Source organism: Falco naumanni, chromosome 4 (genome assembly GCF_017639655.2).
Source record: "Falco naumanni isolate bFalNau1 chromosome 4, bFalNau1.pat, whole genome shotgun sequence".
NCBI classification, from domain to species: domain Eukaryota; kingdom Metazoa; phylum Chordata; class Aves; order Falconiformes; family Falconidae; genus Falco; species Falco naumanni.
The window spans coordinates 61,671,388-61,693,827 of record NC_054057.1 but is presented as its reverse complement, the minus strand read 5'-3'; the positions used below and the strand labels follow the sequence as shown (position 1 = coordinate 61,693,827).

The 22,440-nt window shown below is 47.3% G+C and overlaps 1 protein-coding gene across 6 annotated transcripts in view; it reads left to right on the top strand.

The window, feature by feature from the left end:
* The window catches only part of KIF9 (kinesin family member 9), a 30,114-nt gene extending 9,467 nt beyond the window's left edge, over window positions 1-20,647 (top strand). The window contains exons 9-22 of one of the 6 annotated variants that reach the window (XM_040591446.1): window positions 199-346; window positions 1,186-1,250; window positions 2,323-2,400; window positions 3,768-3,836; window positions 4,277-4,381; window positions 5,908-5,963; window positions 7,388-7,478; window positions 8,535-8,665; window positions 10,000-10,182; window positions 12,004-12,212; window positions 13,796-13,975; window positions 16,445-16,560; window positions 18,914-19,018; window positions 19,649-20,647. In XM_040591446.1, the coding sequence (XP_040447380.1) occupies window positions 199-346; window positions 1,186-1,250; window positions 2,323-2,400; window positions 3,768-3,836; window positions 4,277-4,381; window positions 5,908-5,963; window positions 7,388-7,478; window positions 8,535-8,665; window positions 10,000-10,182; window positions 12,004-12,212; window positions 13,796-13,975; window positions 16,445-16,560; window positions 18,914-19,018; window positions 19,649-19,756 (1,644 nt within the window). In that variant the 3' untranslated portion in view covers window positions 19,757-20,647. Of the gene's footprint in view, window positions 1-198; window positions 347-1,185; window positions 1,251-2,322; window positions 2,401-3,767; window positions 3,837-4,276; window positions 4,382-5,907; window positions 5,964-7,387; window positions 7,479-8,534; window positions 8,666-9,999; window positions 10,183-12,003; window positions 12,213-13,795; window positions 13,976-16,444; window positions 16,561-18,913; window positions 19,019-19,648 lie in introns of those variants that run through there. The other 5 variants (XM_040591448.1, XM_040591449.1, XM_040591450.1 and 2 more) reach the window with 5 other exon arrangements.
* Window positions 20,648-22,440: the final 1,793 nt, after the last annotated feature.

Sequence of the window (22,440 nt, the reverse complement as noted above, 5' to 3'; positions counted from 1 at the left end):
ACTTGCAATGAAAAATTGAGGTCTCTGGAAGCTTTTTTAAACTGAAGAAAGCTCTAGGTCACAAATTTTTTGGGTCTGAATTGGCTCCTTACTGCCACAGTCAAACAGAGTTTTCCTTGCAGTAAGGAAAAAGCTCTCTTCTGTGGTATGGTCAGAAGCATGTGTTGTGGAAGCTTTGCCTTTTGATCTTCATTACAGTCTGAAGGACAGGTTCTGAAAGAAGCCACCTATATCAACAAGTCTCTGTCATTCCTTGAGCAAATCGTCATTGCCCTGGCTGATCCCAAGAGGGACCACATTCCCTTCCGGCAGAGCAAGCTCACACACGTTCTCAAGGACTCACTGGGTAAGAGCTGGGCGTTGCAACAGCCCCAAATAGTTCCTAGAAGACAGTGTTGTTTCCATGAGCATATGAAGTCCTAAGGCCATAACATCTAAACACATGGAACTCATCATCGATGTCTGTCTTTCCTCAGCAAATACAAAGCAGGCGTGGGAGACAGTACAAAGCCCACACTGATCCAGCCAGTAGAAATTCTCAAAACCTCGGTTAGCATACTTCAAAAAACCACCACCAACACACCACACACCCTCCCCCCTGCCAGCATGTTACAAGCCTTTTCAGATGCTCCTGCTTTAGCATCAGGCTAGAGATGATAAACCCAAAGCTGCAGTGCGTCGTGAATTCATAGGAAAGGCTTATGCTCTTGGAATGCAGGCTGGAGACATGGGAGGGGAGGGCAGCTGAAAAAGGCTGTAGACATTTGTGTGGAGTAACCGAAGTCATCAGAAATGAGAGTGATGTTTGAGGCATTCCGAGCACAAGTCTTGCATTGCTTTTAGGAAAGGCAGTGACTGTCCTGCCAGTTTCCCTGCTATTAGGTTTAGGCCAAGGGCTTTTAAAATCCTCTGCTCCGTTTTTTCCAATTTCGGGCTTTCAGAGTTTGTATTCCTATCTTCTTACTGCATCATCCCACATGAGAAACACTTTTTTACCTTTATTCTTAAGTCATTCTCTGTTTCTGTACCCATGGGAATTTTAGAGGGACAGTTACAAACTGGCTGTGTTCTTTGTTACTTCTTTTTCTCTATTTTAGTCAGCACATAATGTAATGCGTTCCAGAAAAGGAAACAACAACAAACCCTAAATTACATTCTTCACTTTATTTTTTTTATTTTCCCCAGGGGGAAACTGCAATACTGTCCTAGTGGCAAATATCTGTGGGGAAGCTGTGCATGTGGAGGAGACTGTAAGTTGAACTGGTTTCTGAAGAATTAAAAGTCTTGTTCCTGCTACTGTTGCAATTGGCCTTAGCATGGTTTAAAGAACAGTCTCTGGAGGGCCATGGCAGGAGTCCCAGAGAAACATCCTGCCTAATTCATCAGAAACATTGGATAGCTCATCTTATCTCAAAGGCTCAGAAAACAGATTGCTCTCACCAATCTGCTTTGTGCTGCAAACAGACGACTGGTAGCTGGCCCAGGGGCAAAATGAGAGCCTGAAACAGAGCAGGCACAAGCAGCTAAAAGTTAAGCACACTGGATAGTGTTAATGATTATTGTTGGTACAACTCTATGGATGTGTTTGAGTGGTGCATCACTTACTGAGGTCTGTGGAATTGTACCAGTTTGCATCAGAGCTGAGCTGGCTTTCTGCTGGTTCAGGAATCAGGAGTAACCTCCTAACAGTTAGGTTTTTTAACCTGTGAAATAATGAAATCAGTGACAGTCTCGCTGTGTGAACTGGCTGAACTGTAACACAGGGAAGGTAATCACTTTGCTTTTTGCCAAGAAAGTTTTACGTAGCAAAAAAATGTAAACGCAGACACCTGCTATGCAGTTGTCTTCAAGGCAGAACTGTTTTTATCCTCCTCCTTGTGTTCTGATAGCATCTAGAAACTTGTAATATTGCTGAGGAGACAGCTGCTATACTTTTCATCAAGAGGAGGATTTTCAGGCTGCAGGAGCTTAGTCTCAAGATACCACCATTGCAGGAATTAAGCTTGAAGGCCATTGAGGTGTGATTTGGAGTTTTTAGGATGTGTTATTTCGATTAGTAATGGGAGTATTTCTGAGCTCACAGCCCTGGTACACCAAGAGCTGTCCACATGCAGAATAGAAGAGACAAAGACATCACACAGAAGCCAGGGAGCACTAGAAAGGTATGCTCCTGGAGTGAGAAATCCCCTATACTGCTTCCTGCAGTTAAATAGCTCTTGTATTTCTGTGTTCTGGGATCTGATAAGATAAAGTAGTAACAGATTATGGAAATTATATCCTTGCCAATATCTCTTTCAGTAACTTAAACCCCATGTTTTTCAGTTGTCTTCTCTTCGTTTTGCTACCAGAATGAAATGGATCACAACAGAGCCAGTCCTCAATGAGACCTGTGACCGAGAGGTATGTAGAGAAAGGGAATGGAAGAAGGAATGTTTTCTCAGGTTCATTAATGTTTAGGATAATGACCTTAAAAACCAGAGGGAAATTAGGTAGTTTAATGAATTACCACTCATCAGCCAAGATGGCACTTACTGCATTTAGGTATATGATAAAACTATTAGTATTTCACTTTTTTCATTCGTATTTAATTACAGTTACCTTAAATATGCTAGAGGGTACACTCATGCAGATGGTCACATCTTCCTTGACATGTTGTAGTTCTTTCACCTTCATCCATACAAGTCCTTAATTTTTCTGATAAGATTCACCTCTTAACAGAGGTATTATGATGTGGACTACTCCCCTGCTGTGTGGGGAAATCATCTCCGGTCCTACCTGCAGCTTTACACAGCGTTACCCCCATTGCTGCTGGTAACACAACGTTTTTGTCCCAATTACAAAACTTGTTTAAACAAGAAAATAATTTAAAGAAAATGATCATAGTATTTTAGGTGTCCTGAGTGCACTTTCACAGCTGAAACAGAGCTGGCAGCAGTAAATGCTCTATGAATTGCTGATAGCCCAAAGAACAAGTTTAGAATTATCTGATCCGTAACACATGTGGTGTGTGAGCACCCTGCTGTATTTCATCGTCTGATCTTGCTGGCAAGCAGAGAAACAGCTGGGGAGTTTCCTCCAACAGCTTCCAGAAGAAGCTGTGCAACAAACTGTCTTTTCCTTTTCAGTTCCTTTCATTTTTATTGATATGTGTGGAGTGGAAGAGAGTAGCTGAAAGAGTAGAGCTTATGGAAGCTGTTGTGCTTTGGTCACTTAAAAAACAGCTTGGTATGCAGTTCTCACGGAATCCCAAGGAGATTTGTGTACCCCTACCTTTCTGGAAATGCATTCTGAGTAGTGAATGCTTGAATATATTCCATGTTATGGAGAAACTCATTCAAACACACCACAGGAGACTACCTCCTCCATTAAAGTTAATGCCAGAACTCCTACTGAGTTCAGTAAGGGTCAGAGTGGAAACCTGCACACTTCTTTGCTTTCAAGATAATATCTCATAGTCCAGAACTTGATGGCCCCTATGGTACCAGATCAGGAAAGCATCAAATTAAAAATAGGTGACCCTTCTGATGGCTTAGGCTGACTCTGCAGGCAGTACAGCCAGGACACAACAGAAGCTGTCCTGTTGGAAGCTAATCAAAGGCAAAGTGATCTCCAGACGCACTACTTCACTGATGCAAACCTGATGGCAAACCCTGGGGGAGCTGGTACACAGCTGTGATGTTCCCTAGCAGCCAGTTTAATGATGCTTTTCTGCAGTTTTTTCTCCAATAGTTTTTAGTCATTTGCTCACACTTTTGTTTTCCTGCTAGGGGACAGTGAAGGCTTTGGAGAAGGAGATTATTCTTCTGAAGCAGGAACTGGCCATGCATGACAGCTTGGTAAGGAACAGGCTGCAGTGTCTTAGACAGGACCTAGTTGTGGCTTTGTCATGGTCTTTGTTTTGCAGTAGGATCAGTTAACTTGGTGTCCAGTGAGCTTGTATTCTTCCTTCTGCTTCCAGCACAGTCTTTTGGGATTTAGGTAAAACTCTGAAGGTCCCATGAGTGAGACTGTGTTGTAGATTCTGTCCCCAACCACTGCAGATGTTTTTGTTCAGACTCTTGATGCCCTCCTGTTGTTTACTGAAACATGATGGGGTATGCATTGCTTTCAGCATGCTCCCAAGTCCCATGTCCTGTCAACTCAGGTGATGAGAAGTTGTAATCAGAAATTAAATAGAAGGTTTTCCTGGCCACAGTAGAGCAATGTCAAGTGTTCACCATGCTAGTACTTGCTTAGCTTTTTGTAATTCACTGATACTGAGTTGTTCACCTTTTAGGCGAATCATTCTTTGGTGAGTTACGACCCTCTGACTGACATCCAGATAGCAGAGATTAAGTCTCAAGTCCATAAATACCTAAAAGGAGCCACTGATGAAATTGATGTAAGTAGCTTTCTAGTGGAGAAGGACTTAAATACTGATTCCATCCCATTTTACTCCAAGACAGAAGCAATGAAAATGTCTTCTGAGGAGGCTGGTTTTAATCCCCAAAGCACTACAGAACTGTAGTTTAAATTTTTTGCATGTTAAGGGCTGTCTCCTTGTTTTCATTCCATTTTTGCTTTTTTGGAAGCTTGAGGAGACTTTTCCTCAGTCCTAAACCCCTTCAAATTGGTTTATTTGGAACTTCTTTAAATTTAACGGCAGGCTGGAACCTGTTTTTCCCAGCACCATGCAGCTCAACAGAGGAAGCCCCATGGCAGACCATGAGAGGATTCCTCTCCTGAACCTGGGCTTTTTAGGCAACTGGGTTTTCCTACTCTTGCTATGTTTTCCATGTAAAACCCCCTCCATTAAGAAATTAATATCAAAATTTTGCCTTGCCAATGTCAAACTAAATACTTGCAAATTGTGTTGCCAAAATATGTCCAGTCTCTTAGAGACAGGTTCATCAGAGCAAGGTTTCTCAACTTGAAACTACCGATTGACTGCAAAATGATTGTGAAAAGAAACAGCAAAAATCCTGTGTACACAAATATTTCTGTGGGGGCAAATGTAAAAACAAAATATAGGAAAATGGAAGTGAGAAATGCATGCTCAGAGTTACTTGATTGTGCACAGAAGCCACTGTGGTAACAGTGCAGAAGCAGCACAAGACTGTTTTCCAAACAGTTAGATAACCCTTTAGTTTAAACAAAACACTTGAGACACTCCCTCTCATTTTATGTAATCGTTATCTTCTCTCAGAGTCCCTGTTTTCTCCCTCCAGCAGGCAGGAGTGTAGTGGAATAAGAGCTTACATGAAGATGTGTTTTACTTGGCCCACAAAATGTGATGCAGGGGGGTGTGGAGCAAGGAAGGCAGAGGCATTTCACACAGGGAAGGATGTGTTCTGTGGCACTGGGGAGAGGGGGGTGAGAACAGAGACAGTGCATTTTGTAGCTTGGTCCAGTCTTTTGTACCTTGGGAGAGCTGAGTGCAGATTCCTGCTCAGCTACAGACTTCCCATTACTTACCTCTGCTCATCATTACCAAAACAGAGATAGTAGTATGGCTTGACTGCACTGATTTGTTATCATGGTAAGAGGACTAAAGACAGTGCTCTGGCAGTTCCCAGTACTCAGGCAACAGTGAAAAGAGAAGCAGCATCATAATCCAGAAGATCAGTAGATGCCATCTATGTAACTTGTAAAATTATTGCAAATAATTCATTACCTTGATGGCTATGCGCTCCACAGAATTTACCACAGTCTATCAGATTCCTCTCTCGTTAAAAATCTCCCCAGAGTAAGCAATGTATCCACCTCCAGCCTGACTGCCAAGTGCAGCATAAAGGTAACTCTCGTTGAGTGTGGATACCCAGCAAGTGGAAAGCATAGTCCTCAAAATCTGAAATACTTGAATCAGTACAGCTGACCACAGCATAGTAATGCTTACCTGTACCTTCACTGTATACATCTCTTCCTCAGATAGTGAACATCAGGCAAGTCCAGGAGGTATTTAAGCAGTTCAAACTGGTTGTAAGGTAAGATATCGAAGGCTGATGCATTTCACAGTAAGGTTTAGAAATTCCACCAGGCTTTTGGCTGTGATATCACACTTGCCATGACATTGGTGAAGAATCATTATGAAATACAGGGAATAACTTGTAATGGAAAACACAATTCTGGACAAATTCTGCTGGCCTTTGCATAAGATGACTGTTGCCTCTAACCTTCCAGTGCTCGTAAGTCATGTGTGAGGGCTCTTGATGGTAAACTTCACTGCCTAACAAGTCTGCTTGGCAAGTGTACCATTACTGAGCATAAGCTGTGCTGGATCCCTAGTCATGGTACATATCTCCATAGTACAAGACAGTCTGCAGACAGATCAAAAGAAAAATCAGACTCTGTAGCTCTGTAGGATGAGATGATATGGTCTCACCACACCAGCATCTAAAAGTAATCAGATATTTTTTTTTTAGAGATCATGGCAAAGGAAGGTCATAAAGCAGTTTGGAGGAGCATGATGAGAAGGCTCTGTGGTTCTTTCCAGGGAGGTGCTCTCTGATGTGTGGTGTGGGATGGGAGAAAGCGTGAAAGTGGCTATTTAAAAATGTCAGCCGTGGATGATGAAAGTTGTTTTTTAGGCTGAAGGAGGGAAGATGAATGACAGACTGGAAAAAATCCTAAAAATGAAGACAAGCAGATTCCATGTCATGAAATAGAACAAAGAAGAATAAGGGTATTAGGGCAACCTACCCACTTCCTGCCCACCAACCACTGGTCTGGCTAGGCAGCAGAGGTTGCTACTCACAGGAGTGATGCTGGGGTATTGCTTTAGAAAACCTGCCTGCCCTTGACAAACTTGAGTGAACACAAGTGTCTGTGGTACATCATCAGGCTGGGCAGTCATGCTTTACTGGGATCCAAGAGCAAATGGGTTTCACAGTAAAATTTTGACTGATTATTATTTTTTTAGCTTGGGATTCCTTTTATTTTTCTGCAACAGTGGGCTTTAGTCTTTTTTAACTTGCAGATTCTCAAACAATTTTTGATCTTGCATAGTGGATTTAAGCCTACTGACAATGCTTTACTCGTTCCCTTTCAGTGAAAAAATCACTCAGTTTGAAAATCACTAGGTTAAAGTAAGGTGATGGAACTGAACAGAGGTAATATTATTTGATCCAAACCATTAAAAGGTTATGCTAAGTATTAAAGTAGTTATCAAAAAGCTTCCATATCCAAGAGACCTAAAGGGATGTTGTAAAAAAAGAAAGGAAGAGCCGAGTGATTAAAGTTACAATGGTTATGGGGAAGGATATAAGGAGGAAGGTGGGGTGTTTCGGGAATGAGATCACAGGTAAAAGATGGTTTTCTTTGCAAATCTGATATTGCCAGGTATCACAGGTTTTGACATATGCAATAGTCCTCCTTGAGCACAATGCTAAGGGGCCGTTTTCTTCCCTAGTCAACAGGAGCATGATGTGGAGGCCAGATTACGAAGCAAGTATGTTCTGATAGACAAAAATGACTTTGCTGCTGTTGCTGCTGCTCATAAGGTAATGCCTGGTGCTTGAGCCTGGCCCAGAATCCATCTTAGAATCAGCTCCTTTGCTGCTGAAACATGAATTACCTCAAGTTCTCAACTTTTCCTCGTTGAAATCTGAAGCTCAGAAATGTTAAGGGGATGAGTGTTAAAAGATTTGCCCAGAGCAGAGGTGCACCAGTTAAAGTGGTGTTCATATCAGCAGAGGATTAGGTCCATTATCTGAACGGAATAATTTATTGAATGGGAATAGAAAAAAATAGAAACTAGAAGGTGACCTGTCTGTCAGTCAGTTGTAGAAGGTGAGGTCAGATCACCTGCCTCTGCTGAGATCCCTCTTTTAATCCTTATAACTTCTGGAGCAAAGTAAATGTATCGCATGTAAACCATAAATCCAGATGTGGACTCTAACTTATAATCTATTTTTCATTATTTGTTTCCATCTGTGAAATATTTTCTCTCTGAAGTGGTTATTTCCCTGCCTTGGTTTTACCCAGTAAGGCGGATAAAATAACCATTATGTTATGCAGAGTCGTGTGCTTGTCCTGTGGCTTAACCGAAGACACTTTGAATTTTTTGAAACAAAAGCACATGGGAAAATGCAGAGTATTTGTATAACAGAGAAGCACACAGTCTCTAACAGGCTGGTTCTTTAAAGAAATGGAAAACAAACTGAAACCTGATTTAGGTGAATTGTAGTGCTTAATGGCCCCTCTGTTTCATATTTGAGGCAGTATGAGAAATAGCATAAGAAATGTAGTTATCTGACATATCTTCACTAAATAAAGACTTGGGAGGGTGATTTTATTCCTGTGGCTCTAGACCCAAGTTGTTCTCCCCCTGTGTGGCTGAAACATTTGGCATATGAATTTGAGGATAAATTTGGCCCTATTTTATTCATTCTTACAGGTGTGTTCCCCTGAAATACTTGGTAGTGCATGTGGACTTCCAGATTAGATTGTACAACAGGATTGAGCAGCTGCTGGGCAAGGGCTGTGTAGCTTTTGTGCTGTAGACAGGTACAGATCTAATGCTTCCTGGTCCATGTTTTATTTGTTCCTATTTTCAGGCAGGTGTGGTTGATGTGGATGGCCATTTGGTGCAGGAAGAGTATGGACAGACTTTTGGGACTAGAATTTCTCCTTTTTCATCCAGACATGGTGGGAAGAAGAAATCCAGGAAAAGCAATGAGCAGCCCAAGTGAGTTAAGCAGCCAGACAGCTCTCCCTTTTCTCTGAAAATGTGTCATTGCAGTGACTGGTTCTGGTCACGGTGTGATGGGCAGCCCATGGAGGAAAGGAGAGAAGAAGCTGACTTAATGGGTGTGTGGAAGTTTTGTGTTTCCTGAAGGATGACAGTCCAGCATAGTGCTGTAAGGGTTTGTGGTGTCTTTATGGCCACCAGCCACACCATCGGAAGATGTTAGGGGAATATGAGTGGCCAGCAGGCACAGCCTGTGGTAGGGTAGACATCTATTATGGGGAAGATTTACTGTGAACAGTTCATCTGTATGTCTGTTATGGATGAACCAAGACCATGGAGCCTGCACAGGGTGCGAGCTATGGACGCAGAGGGTGGATGGGCTTTGAGCTGAAGAGCTTGTAGCCAGCACAGAATGGGTTAGTCTGTGACAAGAGCTGGAGAGTTAAACATGCAGGCAGGGGGACGGTCCTCTGGTGGTGTCAGAAGACCTGCGGTTTTTCTTTAAAGTGTTAGGTAGAAGCAGATCTGCTAAGTGGAAAGGGAGGAAGGGAGAGTGGACAGAGGAGCAGATATGGAGAAGAGGTTTTGAGAGGAAAGGGGGAACCAGCAATCAGTATTGAGCAGAGAAAGATCCTTCCAATTTATACAAGTAAGGTCCCTGCATTGGCAGTTTCTACAACTACTTCTGTGGCTGAAAGCATCTGCTTGGCTCCTCCCTGACATTCCCCCAAAGTCCTTGTGTCAGAGAGGAGAGGAACCACTAGGGATTTAGTATCCACATGACACAGTGGACTCCTCTGTGCAGTTCTGTTTTTTAGGGAGGTGGAAGGAGATTTGGCAAGCGCTTTTCTGTATCTCTTTGAAGTCACGCCGTCCCCTGCAGATGAGGCTGGTGTTGTTTGGGGAGGTGAGCTGAGGGAGAAGAACAGAGAGCTGGGCTTGATTTAGATGTGGGGTTAGATCAAATCCTAGGGGATTCGGTCTGTAGGTTCTTCTGAAGGTAAAGAGGCTTATCCTGTCTGCAGGTGTGCCTCAACCCAGACAGGGTGAGACTGTTGTCCTTGTGACCCTTCTCAAGAAAGCTAGTTCAGCCTGCGCTGTTTTCTACAGTATTTGCTACACAAGGCAGCCCCTTTACTCTAGAAAGCAAGGATTTGTGAGAATGAGGCTGATCTTATTCCTTGTCAGTAGATATTTCACTGCAAATGGTAGAAGCTATGTCAGACTGCTGGTATTTGAATCAGCAACGCTAGCACCTGCAACATGTTTTGGTTCCAGTTTACTATTATGAAGAAATTAATTGATCTGGTTCATGTTTTCCCCCCTGTCAGGAAGGAAGGAGCTGGGAGCTGTCTTTCTGAGAGAGATCAGGATATTTATTTACCATCAAAAAGCCAGGTAGTAATTTCTGCCGAGGATCTGGATGTGAAAGAGGGAGCAAGGAACCAGGATACAGCAAATGTTCATGCAGAGCTCTCAAAGCCACCTCCCATGGAGGATTTCCAGCAGCCCAGGTAAGCTTTCCCTGTAAGGGAGTATATCCCCTTTGCCAGAGGTTGTTTACACCAGAGTGATTGCACTGTGTTCCCCTAATACAACTACCTGCTTCAAATCAAAGAGGAGAGATTCAGAAATCTTCATTTCTTGGATGCAGAAACATGTTGTAGGACAGCAGTGGTTGTATGGACACCCTGTTTACTGCAGTATGTTGGTGGCACTCATCTCCATCTGATCTGAGCTCTGCTCTGGAAAGTTGCTGTATTAATTGTGAAGTCTCTGAAAATTGCAGCACTCTTTACCCTTTGGTTAGTAGTAAAAGTGCAGAGAGACCTCATGTCCAGCCACAAAACCCCACACAGACATGAAAATAGGTCAGTAGCTGCAGAGATGATGGCAGGAGGTGCCACATCAAGACAGAGGAGTGGAGAATGGCCAGAAATGCAGCAACATGCCAGTCATCTGCTTGTACCATGACAAGAATTTAGCATGGGAGGGCAGCACTGAATTGCATGTCATTCTGGATGGAGTTGATGGGGTAAAAAACGCTAAGGGTACTGAGATGAAGGACTCTTTTCAGGAGGATATGCTCAACAGGATCAGGCTGTTCAACTCACAGGAGCTCAACCAGGACACCACTTTTCCCATCACCAGCTGTCTTTCTTGCTGAGAGCTCTCAAGCTACAAGCAGCACAGCTCCACAGTGTTGTGAGCACCTCCATTGCCTGTGCTGTAGGTGACCAGTCCTGGCTTGTTCGTGCCGCCCAGGGAGAGCACCGCAGTGAAGCTGTCACAGGAGAATTTACTCCTGAAGCACCTTAACATGTTATCGTGTTCCTCCACTCCCTCTGCATGCATTTTAGTATTCTTCTAAAAGTCCCGTGGCTGGCAGGGAAGGCTGCTGCTGCAGCTGCATAAGGCACAACCCAGAGTGCTTAAAGTATCTCGGTAGCTGGTTGTCAAAGCTGCAGCTGTGGCAGTCTGCCCAGTGGCTATTGTTTACAGTGCTTTGCCAGCAGTTTGGCATGGAAAGCAGTCTCATGCAGCCTTTGAGGAGTTTGAAAATGCCCTTAAGAGGTCAATCAGGAAAAGGCAGTAAGTCGGAGTTTTGCTTTGACCGTCTGGAGTGAGGAATATGGAGGCTTCTAGCTGCCTTCTGCTACCAGATCCAACCTGCTCTCCAAGAACAACCTTACACAGCACACAGCAGCATCCATAGGAGTGTGACACTCTCCTGAGGGACTCTTCTTTTGCCCAGTGTGGTTTGTGATGGAGTAAGAGCTGGTGTTCATGGGGGCACGTTTGCATCAAAGCCATTTCATAGAAAAGACAGGATTGACACGTGCCACTCTGAATTCAGTATTTCTAAATAGGCAAGACTTAAAAGCCATGGGTGGCAGCATTGTAGACCCAGCCAACATGGGCAGCTGTGGGGTTTGGTTGGCAGAGGTGACTGGTCTGTGCTGGAAATCCAGCAAAGAAAGAGCAAGGGCATTTCTGTTTGACAATAGGGAGGAACAGTATTCATTATTTTTCTAAAAATTCAGACCATTAAAGTCCACTTTCCAGGAAAGACTCAATTCTGAGGCATCTCCTGAGGAATGTGGTTTCTGTGTAAATAACTCTTTCTTCTGGGAGTTGTACTGGGGGAAAGTGGGTATGAAGGTTGGCACAGAGATGGTACCAGGGTGCAGCTAACAGCGAGATCATCAAAGGCCCCATTGAAATGCCATCCACAAACCTCAGCTATGGCTGCTCCTGTGAACTGTGTCATGCTGCAGGGAAGAACAAACTGACCTCCCCATGTCTGTGCGGCTTTTCTTTGAATTCTGTTGCAGCTCCCCTCCACCCAAGCCAGTGGCATTTGAGCAGTTCAAGGAGGAGTGCGGAAGTAAGATCAACCGGATCTTTAAAGAGAACAAAAGCATCCTCCTTGCCAGGAAGAAGAGAAGCAGTACAGTAGCGCAGAGGATCAACTTCATCAAGCATGAGATGGAGGGCATCAAAAAGGCTCTGGAGGCTCAGAAGCAGGAGCGGTGGCAGCAGGGTAAGTTGCTGTGTGGAGACTGGCCAGTGAGAATCTGACAGAAGAACAAAGCCACTGGTTTCAAAGCAGTTCTGGTGGCAAGACCAAGACCACTAGACCCCTGCTGCTGCCCCGGGCACTGGGGAGGCTGGGCTTTCTGCCCTAGCTCTGCAGCTGGCCTTGTGGTTTGCCACCTGATTCCTCCACCTGAGTCCTCCACACTTCATCCTCGTTGAGTCAGGCTCTAAGTTAGTGAGGTGAGCTGTGATAAGGCTGATTCCTCACCCCACGCTTTGGTGGATTAAGCAGTGTGCTGCTGACAAATGCAGGTCAGTACAGTGCAGAAATCATGGGTAGCAGGCTTGCCCTTACAGTGGTGGTGATGTACAGCATCTCCTACAGCTTGATTTCATGTAAATTAGAGTCTAGTTTATGAAAGTAAAAATCCCAAACTGCAATATACTAGAGGAAAAATTGGGGTAAGTGCCTTCTTCCTTTGCTGCAGCAAAATATTTGTTAGGTGCAATATACCTGGATGAGACTAGGAAGTGTGTCAGGTTTTGTGCTCCCTGCAGCAGAGCTCCCAGGAGTCAGTGCTGTTGCGTTCTGCAGAGGAGCAGAGAAGAAATGACTCTGGGTAAGGAGAGAAATCTGAAACAAATGGCTTTAATAGCAGGGCAGTCTAGAGTGCTCTGCATGTGCTGGTGAGGAAGTAGCAGTGGTGTTCCTTGCATGCAGAGAGGATAGCAAAACAACTCAGTCCTGTGAAACGACAGTCTTAACTGTCATCAGGCAATTAATTAGTGGAAAATAAGAGGGAATGAGAGAGAAAGAGACTGGTCACCAGCAAGCAGGCCCTGAGTAGCGAACGAGGGTCAGAGAGGCAGAGCCAGAGTGAACGCTACTCTACTGGTTTCCATTTCTCTTCCTACAGAAAGACTTTTACAACCACACTTTGCAAGGGGCCTTTGCCCATACTCCTGCAAGATGCAAAGCTCTTTTGGCTAAACAATGAGCAAATCAGCTCAAATCTATATTGAAGTGAGGGTCTGTCTTTTCATGGGCTAATTGCTTCTTTTGGGCCTTTGCTCTTTATGATGACATCTGCCAACTGGTGGTTTATTGTGGGTGCTGGAAATAACAGGAATAAATTGATTTGAGGGAAACCAAGAACAAGAGATGTCTACCAGAGGGACGTAGCACCAGGCTAACTGTCCCCAAAGGGCTGAGCAGCCCTTTTTCTCAAAGACCTTTACTGTGGCTGGCCAGGGAGTTTTTCAGTAGGAGCCATAAAAGCCCTATGTGATATCCTCTAGCAGGCTGTCATGTGGGTGTCCTTCTGTGGAGCCCAGTCCTTCCTTTTCATCTGCACATGTCCCAGTTTGGAGATGACTGATGTCTGAGCGGGTTCAGGAGTTCAGCAGTGATTTCTGCCCCACACCACTCCAATGCTGTATTTGAAGAAAGCATGTCTAAGGAAATGTCAATTGTGTGGTTAACCTCAGTATAACTGGGTAACTACCATGTGGTTTGAAGTATAATGACTGTTCTTCATCCCTCTCCACCCTCATGAGAAACCTTCATTCCCTTTTCTTACCCTCCAGGAGAGTACGTTGACGAGAAAGGACAGATCATAATTGATGAGAAGGAGTTTTCACTCATCATGAAACTGAAAGACCTGAAGGAAGAGTATAGGTCTGGTTATGCTGAACTGCAGGACCTGAAGGCAGAAATCCAGTACTGCCAGCATCTGGTGGACCAGTGCCGGAACAAACTTGTCTCAGGTATTGGCTCACCAGGGCAGTTTCTGAACAGTCTCCAGTCTATCTGAGATAAATCAGAATCCCAGAATAGTTTGGGTTGAAGGGCCCTTAAAGAGCCCCCAGTCCCACCCCTGCCACGCACAGGGCCCCCTTCCCCCAGCCCCGGTGGCTCCCAGCCCCGTCCAGCCTGGCCTTGGGCACTGCCAGGGCTGGGGCACCCACAGCTGCTCTGGGCAGCCCGTGCCGGCGCCTCGCCGCCCTCACAGGGAAGGATTTCTCCCTCAGCTCTGATCTCCATCTGCCCTCTCTCAGCGCAAAGCCGTTCCCCCTTGTCCTGGCGCTGCAGGCCCTTGCAAAATGTCTGTCCTCATCTTTTTTTATAAGCCTCTTTAAGTACTGAAAGGCCACAATAAGGTCTCCCTGGAACCTTCCCTTCTCCAGGCTGAACAGCCCCAACTCTCATCAGTACTGAAGCATTTCAGACATGTTGCATAGAAGCCAAGTCCATCATCCTCTGCTGTCATTTTTCTTGTTGCCTTCCAGACTTGTTTTTTATTGAAGATTATGTTTGTGGGTTGTTTTTTTTCCTTTTTGACATAACACTGCATTGCTGCAGATCCTCTCTCACAGATGATGACATACTGCTCCTTGGTCACACCACTAGATGCAATGCTGTGGGGTTGACAGTGCTCTTGCTGATGGCCCTTGTTCTCACCCTTGTTCTCATATAATAGACATGGTGACTAAGGAATTGCACTGGGCCAGGGCTTTGGCTCTACAAATGTCTCCTCTGTACCCCTGTGAGATGCAGGTTGCAGCATTGCAGCACAAGTGCCTTGGCAGGAAGCTCAATCATTTTAGCATGTTCTTGGTGAGCACCACCCTCGTGGTGATGAGTCACACCCCTCTGCTGAGGGTGAACCCAGCAAATCTGTGGTGTGCTCCGCTGCAGCCTGCTCAGTTTGAATCTGTAGTAATGGGAGTGTGGTCCTGCTGTGTCCCCAGATTTGTCTCGTCTGATGGAAGAGAGTAGGTGTACAAATGCCAGAGCCTCAAACATTTGGATGATGTGCACATGGCAACACTTTATTTTCTACAAACTTGCCAGAGCACAGCTTGTATCCATCAGTGCATCCCACGCTGAAAGAAATGCATGGCGTGTTCCAGGAGATAGTCAGGACCAAATCATAATTATGCAGAAACTTTGGCACTGATTCCCATTGGGTCCGGGTTTGGCATTTTTTGGGTGCTCCAGGTGCTTGCTGTTGGTTTAAACATACAGGCATGGACTCATTCAATATCTGGCTCACACCGGAGTGAAGAGGCTATCCTGGAGCCAAAACTGGGGTAAAAAGTCAGGGGTGTTGCATCATGTCCACATGATGGCTCTGCCTTTAACCTTGTTTATCCTTCATGACTCCCACGACAGAAAGCAGCTCCGCTCCTGTGCTCCGTGCTGGGCAGCACAGCCTTCCTCGGGGGCTGCTGGTGCTCCCACTCAGTGCTGAAACGTGCCAGAGGAATGGAGCAGAGCACAGCCACTTTGCAGTGGGTGTCTGGGAATTGCCTGGTATTAATAAGGACATAACTCCTCCTGCGTCGCAGCACCTGCTGTGTGTTATCACTGGCTATTATGGGACGGAAAGCGGCTGTGCTTCTTTAGCATTTGAAATCTTACCCCCGAATATGCTGACCCCTCAGAATGGCTAGCTGCACGCGGGACGGCTCGCTGTCTCCGGGGCGCAGGAGCAGTGCCATCTCGTGGCCACTGCCCCTCGGACTGCACAAGCCCAGGACTCTGTCCCCCAGGGCCAGCCACTACCTCCCTGCCACGACGCAGGCAGCAAACTTGCCTCAGCACAGCCGATCACCGCCTGGCCGGGGCTGGAAGGGCCCCCTGGAGCCCCCCCCTGCTGAAGCAGCTCTCCCAGGCCAGGCTGCACAGAGCCACGTCCCGGCGGGTTGGGATGGCTCCAGAGGAGACCCCACAGCCTCTCCGGGCAGCCTGTGCCAGCGCCCGGCACCCTCCGGGGAAAGAAGTTTGTCCCCAGGTTCCGCAGGAGCTGCCTGTGGTGCAGCCTGTGCCCGCTGCCCCTTGTCCTGCCGCTGGGCACCCCTGGCAGGAGCCTGGCCCCGGCCTCCTGCCACCGCCCTGGAGGCGCCTGTGGGCATCGATAAGGGCCCCCGAGCTGCTCCTCTCCAGGCTGAACAGTCTGCTCCTCTCCAGCCCTCTCAGCCTTCCCTCCTGTGGGGGATGCTCCCGTCCCCTCATCACCTTTGTAGCCCGAAGTGCCAGCTAACAGTGCCCTGTCCTTTTTAACCACCTTTTCTAATAGTTTCAAATTCAAGAGCTTGGAGTTCTGAGGTCCCATCTGAGAGTTTAAGAGCTCTGAGGTCCCATCTGATCCACGGGCAGGGAGGCAGAACCAAGCCATCCTCGTCTCTTTGGTTGTTACAGCTCTGTTTATTGCCCTCTGCTTTGCTTTGCAGAGTTCGAGATCTGGTACAACGAGTCCTTCCTTATTCCCAAGGATGTGCAGGAAGCTCTGAAGCCAGGTGGCAACATCAGACCTGGAATGATTCCCATAAACAGAGTCATGTGCCTGGTGAGTTGTCCTGGCAGCTCTGCTTATTCTCCTTGAGAGCCACGTGTGGCATGGTAATGAGGGCACAACTAAGTGCGTGGGAGAGGAGGGCATGGCAGCTCTGCCCCTTTCTCTGAGCAGAGTGGCTGGCATTGAAGTGCTATCTGTGATGATGAAGAGGGCAGCTATCTGGAGATATATCGTGGCTTCACATTAGCTTTACCCTTAAGAGGCTAAAATAGGACAGAGTGATTGAAGTACCCAGTCATCTGCTGACTATCAGTAATCGGGCAAACCGCCCAGAGGTGCAAGGGGTAGTTGGGAGCCTTGTTTCCAGTCTGTATGATCTATGATGTTTACAGCTAAACATCAGTTTACAGTTTTTTGTGTTGTGGCAACTGGTACTTAGCCAGCCCTCTGTTTAAAACCCACCGCTTTAGGGTACCCAGGGTCTTTTGTCATTCTTGACAAAGCACATTTCTCTTAAGCTTCTCATTTGCCAGACTTGTTGGCATTATTCCTCTGAAGTCATTCCAGGTTTTGTCCTTCGTTGTTAAATGTCAGACTTGAAACCTTCATGCTCTTTGACAGGAACATGGTGGCAGTGCTTCCACTCAGTCTGACATGACAAAGTGATGCACAGCAAGGAGGGAGATCCCACCCTGGCTGCCAGGGGGATCAGTCCTTTGTAGGTATAATGCATCTCCTTTATTGCTGTGTAGCCTCTGCAGATCATGGTGCACAGCTGCTGGGGACAGGCCCTAGGTCCATCTCCCCCAGGAGCCCGTCCCCCTCAGGAGTAGGGAGCACCCACAGGTGTTTGGGAAAGAGAATAAGCAAGGTGTGAGCTGTGTGACCCCTTTCCTAAATGCACAGCCACATTTCTAACCAACATGTAGTGGGGGACATGATGGGTTTGGCTTGTTGGAAGGAAAAGAACTCTTGTCTTCAGGTGTCTGATTATTTTGACTGGTGGTAATCTCAGTGAAGCATTTTCTTTGCTTCCTTCTAGAAAGGCATGCAAAGAGCTTTAAAGCTGATCAGAGACAGCCTATTCCCATCCTACTGAGTTAGTTCCCTTGAGGGTATGAGTAACAAACATGATGTGAGAAAAAAAAATGTAGTGAGTTTACTTTTAAACAAAATGTTGTGATCTACCAGACTGTGGGAGATTTTGGATACTGCATAGGAAAATATGTAGACCTGCATAGGAAAGAGTTAAAAAAAACCCCAAACCAACCCTCAAACCCAACCCAAACCCCTTTGGATAAAGAGTAATGAGGTCAACAGGAAAACCCTGACTGGCTGCACAGGTGCAGGATGTCCCTCTTTGGGGAAAAGAGGAAATCCATCACTAGTCACGTTTACTAACCTAAGTTACTCAATGTATTCATAGAAACTCCCTTAATGGTTTTCAGCCCTGGATTTCTTGTCATCATATCAATTATAACCCCAAGGATGGATGACGCATGCCTTTTAGCAATGCTTTGCAGCTGTGTCAAGTTGTTGATGTTACAGGCAGAAATCTTCTGGCAGAGGATAAAGTGTCCTGGTAACATGGCTCAATGCTGGTTTCTCCTCCTGTTCCTTTCACTGGGCAGTTCACTGCAGCTTCCCAGTCAGTGTCACTGGCTGTGCTGAGGCCCATACCAGTCTGGGAGGAAACCGTCTCATTTTCTTCTGGAGGTTTGTTTCTGACTTACAACCATTTTACCTTTTCCAGACTGGCTGTTCATTTCCCGTTCTAACCCATATCTCCAGGGTGTACATCTTTTATTCTTGGCTTGATCGATTTGGCCGCGTGCCTTTTATCACACCAGATTTTCACTGTCACCTTCTCCAGGCTACTCATGAACCACCACAGAAGGTGACCTAAAAATCTGCTAGAGCTATCCTCACATCTGGCATGAAAGCATTATATACAAGCTGGTATCTTAAAAAATTGTACTTTGTTCAACCCACGTTCCTCTTCAGTGTGCTCAACACCTTCCAGACGGTTCCCTGGAGAAACGTGGGCATGAGCATCAGCTAGCTGGGCTCAGAGGGGGCTGTGCTGAAGCTCAGACTTCCTTAGCACTGTGAGATTGTCTTGCAGCGGAAGGGAGGCTGTCCTGTGGGTAGTTACAGGCAGAAGCAGGGCTGTGAGGAGACAGCTGAGGGAAGTTCCTTTGGGGCTGTACACTTGCAGATGGGTTTTGCCCGAGGTCCTGCCCACATCTGCTCACCTAAGGTGTGGGAAGGAGGTACCTTTCACTTCCAAGGCTTCGGAGCGATTGTTGAATCAGTGTTCAGTGTGGCAAATGGGATCGGTTGTCCTCTGTATCTCCAGGTGTGTGTTTTTCACATGGAGTGGGGTCTGTCTTTCTGCCGGCAGGAGGAAGATGAGCAGGAGAGGTTCGAGCGCATGCAGGAGAGAACGCTACCAGACTGCCCAGCTTCAGTCTCATTCTACAAGGCAAAAATGAGGATGGATCAAAAGGTAATGTCAGCTGGGCCCAGTTCCACACGCCCCTGCCGATGCGCGTTGGGAGAGCCATCCTGCGCCTCGTTGCCAGGTGGGGTGTAGGACTGTTCTGGAACAGATGCCGTTCTGGCTGTACCCTTTTGAAAGATGCTGGTCTGGTTCCATAGTGCAGTTAAGCTCTACAAAATGTTGTCTTTGGATGGTGTAAAGGTCCCATCCTGTGCTGAACTTTTGCTAAAAAACAATCTCACCACTTCTCACTTCTAGTTCCCCCCTGGCAAGGGCTCACCTTAAGATACCACCGAGGCCCTGAGCTTAGCAGGACTTCAACAAGATTGGGCGTTTATGAGAGTAACAGGGCTGCACAGCTCTATCAGTAAGGATTTTCAAGGAAAATGCCTCAAAAACAGCTCTTTGGTGCTCAGGAGGAGAAATTCCCAGGGTTTCTTGTGGCTTTCTTTGAGCCTGCTGGGATCTGTCACTGGTGGAACAATGCTGGCATGATGGGGGTTATTTGGGCAGCTTTTTCCAGCACCACTTGGGAATGTGTTGGAGTTTTTTTGGGGGAAAAAAGCTTTACAGGTAAGAATTCTGCTCTGAAAACTGAGCTCTCATTAACTATCCTTTTCGTTTTTCCGTTGCCAGCACACATACACCAGAGCCATGTCATCCCTCGAGCAAATGCGCAAGAAACCCGGGCTCATCACAGCTGCTGGGAAGAATAAACCCCTGTCATTTCTGCACGTCACATAGCAGATTTGGGCTCAGCCTGGAACCCAGCATTCAATAAGCAACCTTGGAAAGTGCCTCGCATTCATGTCCACAACAGATTTCTCAAAATAAACAGTAGGAAAAAAACCAAAACCCACCCAACTTTTGTGCAGCTACACTGACAGTTATTGGTAATCAGACCCGCTGTTTAGACAGGAAGCAAGCCAGGGAGTTCAAATGGCAATGCTTGTTTTTCTGAGTGTCTCTGGAAAATGCAGTGTCACGACAGAGGTGTGCTGTGGACAACCCAGGCTGCTTCTTCCTCCCTCCTCCCCAGTGCCGGAGGCAAGAGCCTCCTGGGCTTGCTACTGACAGAGTGTCAAGTCATGTCTTTGCTAGTTTGATGCTCTCAGGGTAGATCCTGAGAAGCCAAGTCTGGGTGAGAGCAAGTCCTCCCTTGGATGGAAGCAGCCCTGGGGCGTTTGCCCTCCTGGACAGAGGAAGGGGCTGCAGGGGTGCACACAACAGAGAAGTGTTTATCACCTGTCTGGCGTTAGATGAGGCAGCATTGATTTATGGCAGCCTCCCCACCGCAGCGCAGCAGGAATAGGGCAGCGTTTGCCCACTGCTTTCCAGGAAGGTGATTCAAATCCAGGGTGAGACTGTGGGCCCAGCACCTGGAAAGCTCCCGAGGATACCGTGCTGCTTCACCAGGCTGTTGTTACCTTCACCCCCCGAGCAGAGTATGCTGAAGGCCTGCTGGAAGTCCTCCTCCTCTTCCTCTAGTACCAGGGAGGTGTGGGGCAGACTCCAGCTTGGCACATGCCACGGAAGGCTGCATACCAACCATCGGGCCAAGAGGGTCCCATCTCCTCCTGCTGCAGATGGTTCACGGCCACACCAGTCCTGCCAGGGCAGCGCTGGGGCTTTTCCTGTGATTTACCTGAAATGTCGAGAGATGTGAGATCTCACAGGGCTCCCTCAACACCCAGCTTGCCCAGGGCGCAGGGCGAGTCGCACGCATGAGCTGGCTGTGTCACTGGGTGCTGTGATGCCTGGGTGCCACAATGTCTGGATCCACCTGGAGAAGGTAATGAAACAACAAAAATTAATTTAATACCCACCTGGATAACGACAGCAGCACGCACCCTCTCAGGCAGCTCTGGTGATGGCAGGCAGCACTTCCTCAGGCCTCACCCACCATCAGCGTTGGCTCGCCTGCCGCTCCTCTCAGTGCCTGTACTACAGCTGTGGCTCTGAGGAGTGATGTGTGGATGTGGGCCCGTATATATGTATGTATATATGTGCTGGTCAAGCTGCAGGCTTGGCTTAAAGGGGCTCTGGGGTCCAGGTCCTCCTCGGAGTTCCTGTTTTTTCTCTCTGCAAGGAATAAAAGTGTCAGCCACAATTTTTATATCTACTACACGTTTGGGGCAGCCCTCGGTGATTGCCCTCTGCCACTGCAGCCAGTGGGTGCCACTCGCCGGAGCAGCGAACGCGCAGGGTCCAGTCTGTGTTTGGAGCTGCTGCAGGCAGGAATCGCTTCTTTATCCCTCTGGGAGGTTGTGGAGCCCCGAGAGCTTCGAAATTATTTGGGGAGCTGTAAGAATAATACTGAAAGCCGCAAAATGCAGCACCTGTGCTCTGTGGCTGCCAGGAACACCCTGGCCGATGCCTGGCAAATCACTAGGATTGCTGGAAAACCCGCTGGCATGTCACCGGAGTTACTGGAAAACCTGCGGGCACTTAGTTGGAGCTTTACGGGGTGATGCTGGCTGGGCCCCGCCGAGGGAGGGGATGGGGGACAAACAGCCCCCACTGCCAAAACTGGCACTAGCCATGTCAGTAGCATCCCTGAATTCAAGCATCCCAGGTTGGAGGTTTTCCACATGCCATCCCCATTTACGTGGAATGCTGGGAAAATTAATTAGTCCAAGCTGTTCAGTTTGATTTAATTTGTTGCAGCTCACTTCTGTTACTGTAACGGCACCTGCTGCCCAGAAGTGCTGTGGGCAACAGCCTAGAAACCACCTTTTCTTTGTGATTATCAATTCCCAAAGGCTTAAAAAGCTGCTGAAGTTCAACCCAGGCTGAATTTCCCAAGGAAATGCTTCCACAGGAACTGAGCTAAGCCTTCCCCTGTACTTCCACATGGGTGCTGCTCGGCAGTGGGTCGTGGTGGTCCCTGTGGCCCTGCTGCCTGCGCCGTGGTCCCAGACCTGGCAAAAATAGGCAAGAAAACTCAACCTTGGATGCTGCAAGTGTGGTTTTGAGGCTCCTGCGGGAGCGGGTGGGTGTCCGGGGTGCTCCATCCGCGCCTCACCGGCGGGGCTCACCCTCGGCTGGGAAGCCGGTGAAATAAAACAGTCGGTGAAGGGACCAGGGCGGTTTTGAGTGATTTTTTGGTGTTTCTCTCCCAAACGCGGCTGGGCGCTGGCACGGCCTGGGGACAGGCACCGCCCTGGGGTGCAGAGACCCTCGGAGCAGGGGAGCAGGGTGGGCACGGGACAGCAGGGCTGTGCCAGGTGGGATCCGGGGGCATATCCCAGGGCTGTCCTGAGGTGCCACTGACCTGGGAGTGATCCTGGGGTGCTAGTGATCCTGAGGTACCAGGAATCCCACAGGTGTTGCTGTCCTGTGGTGCCAGTGTCTAGGGGTGTGGGTGATCCCACGGGTGATCCCAGAGGTTTGGGTGATCCTGGGGATCATCCCCGGGGGTGATGTTG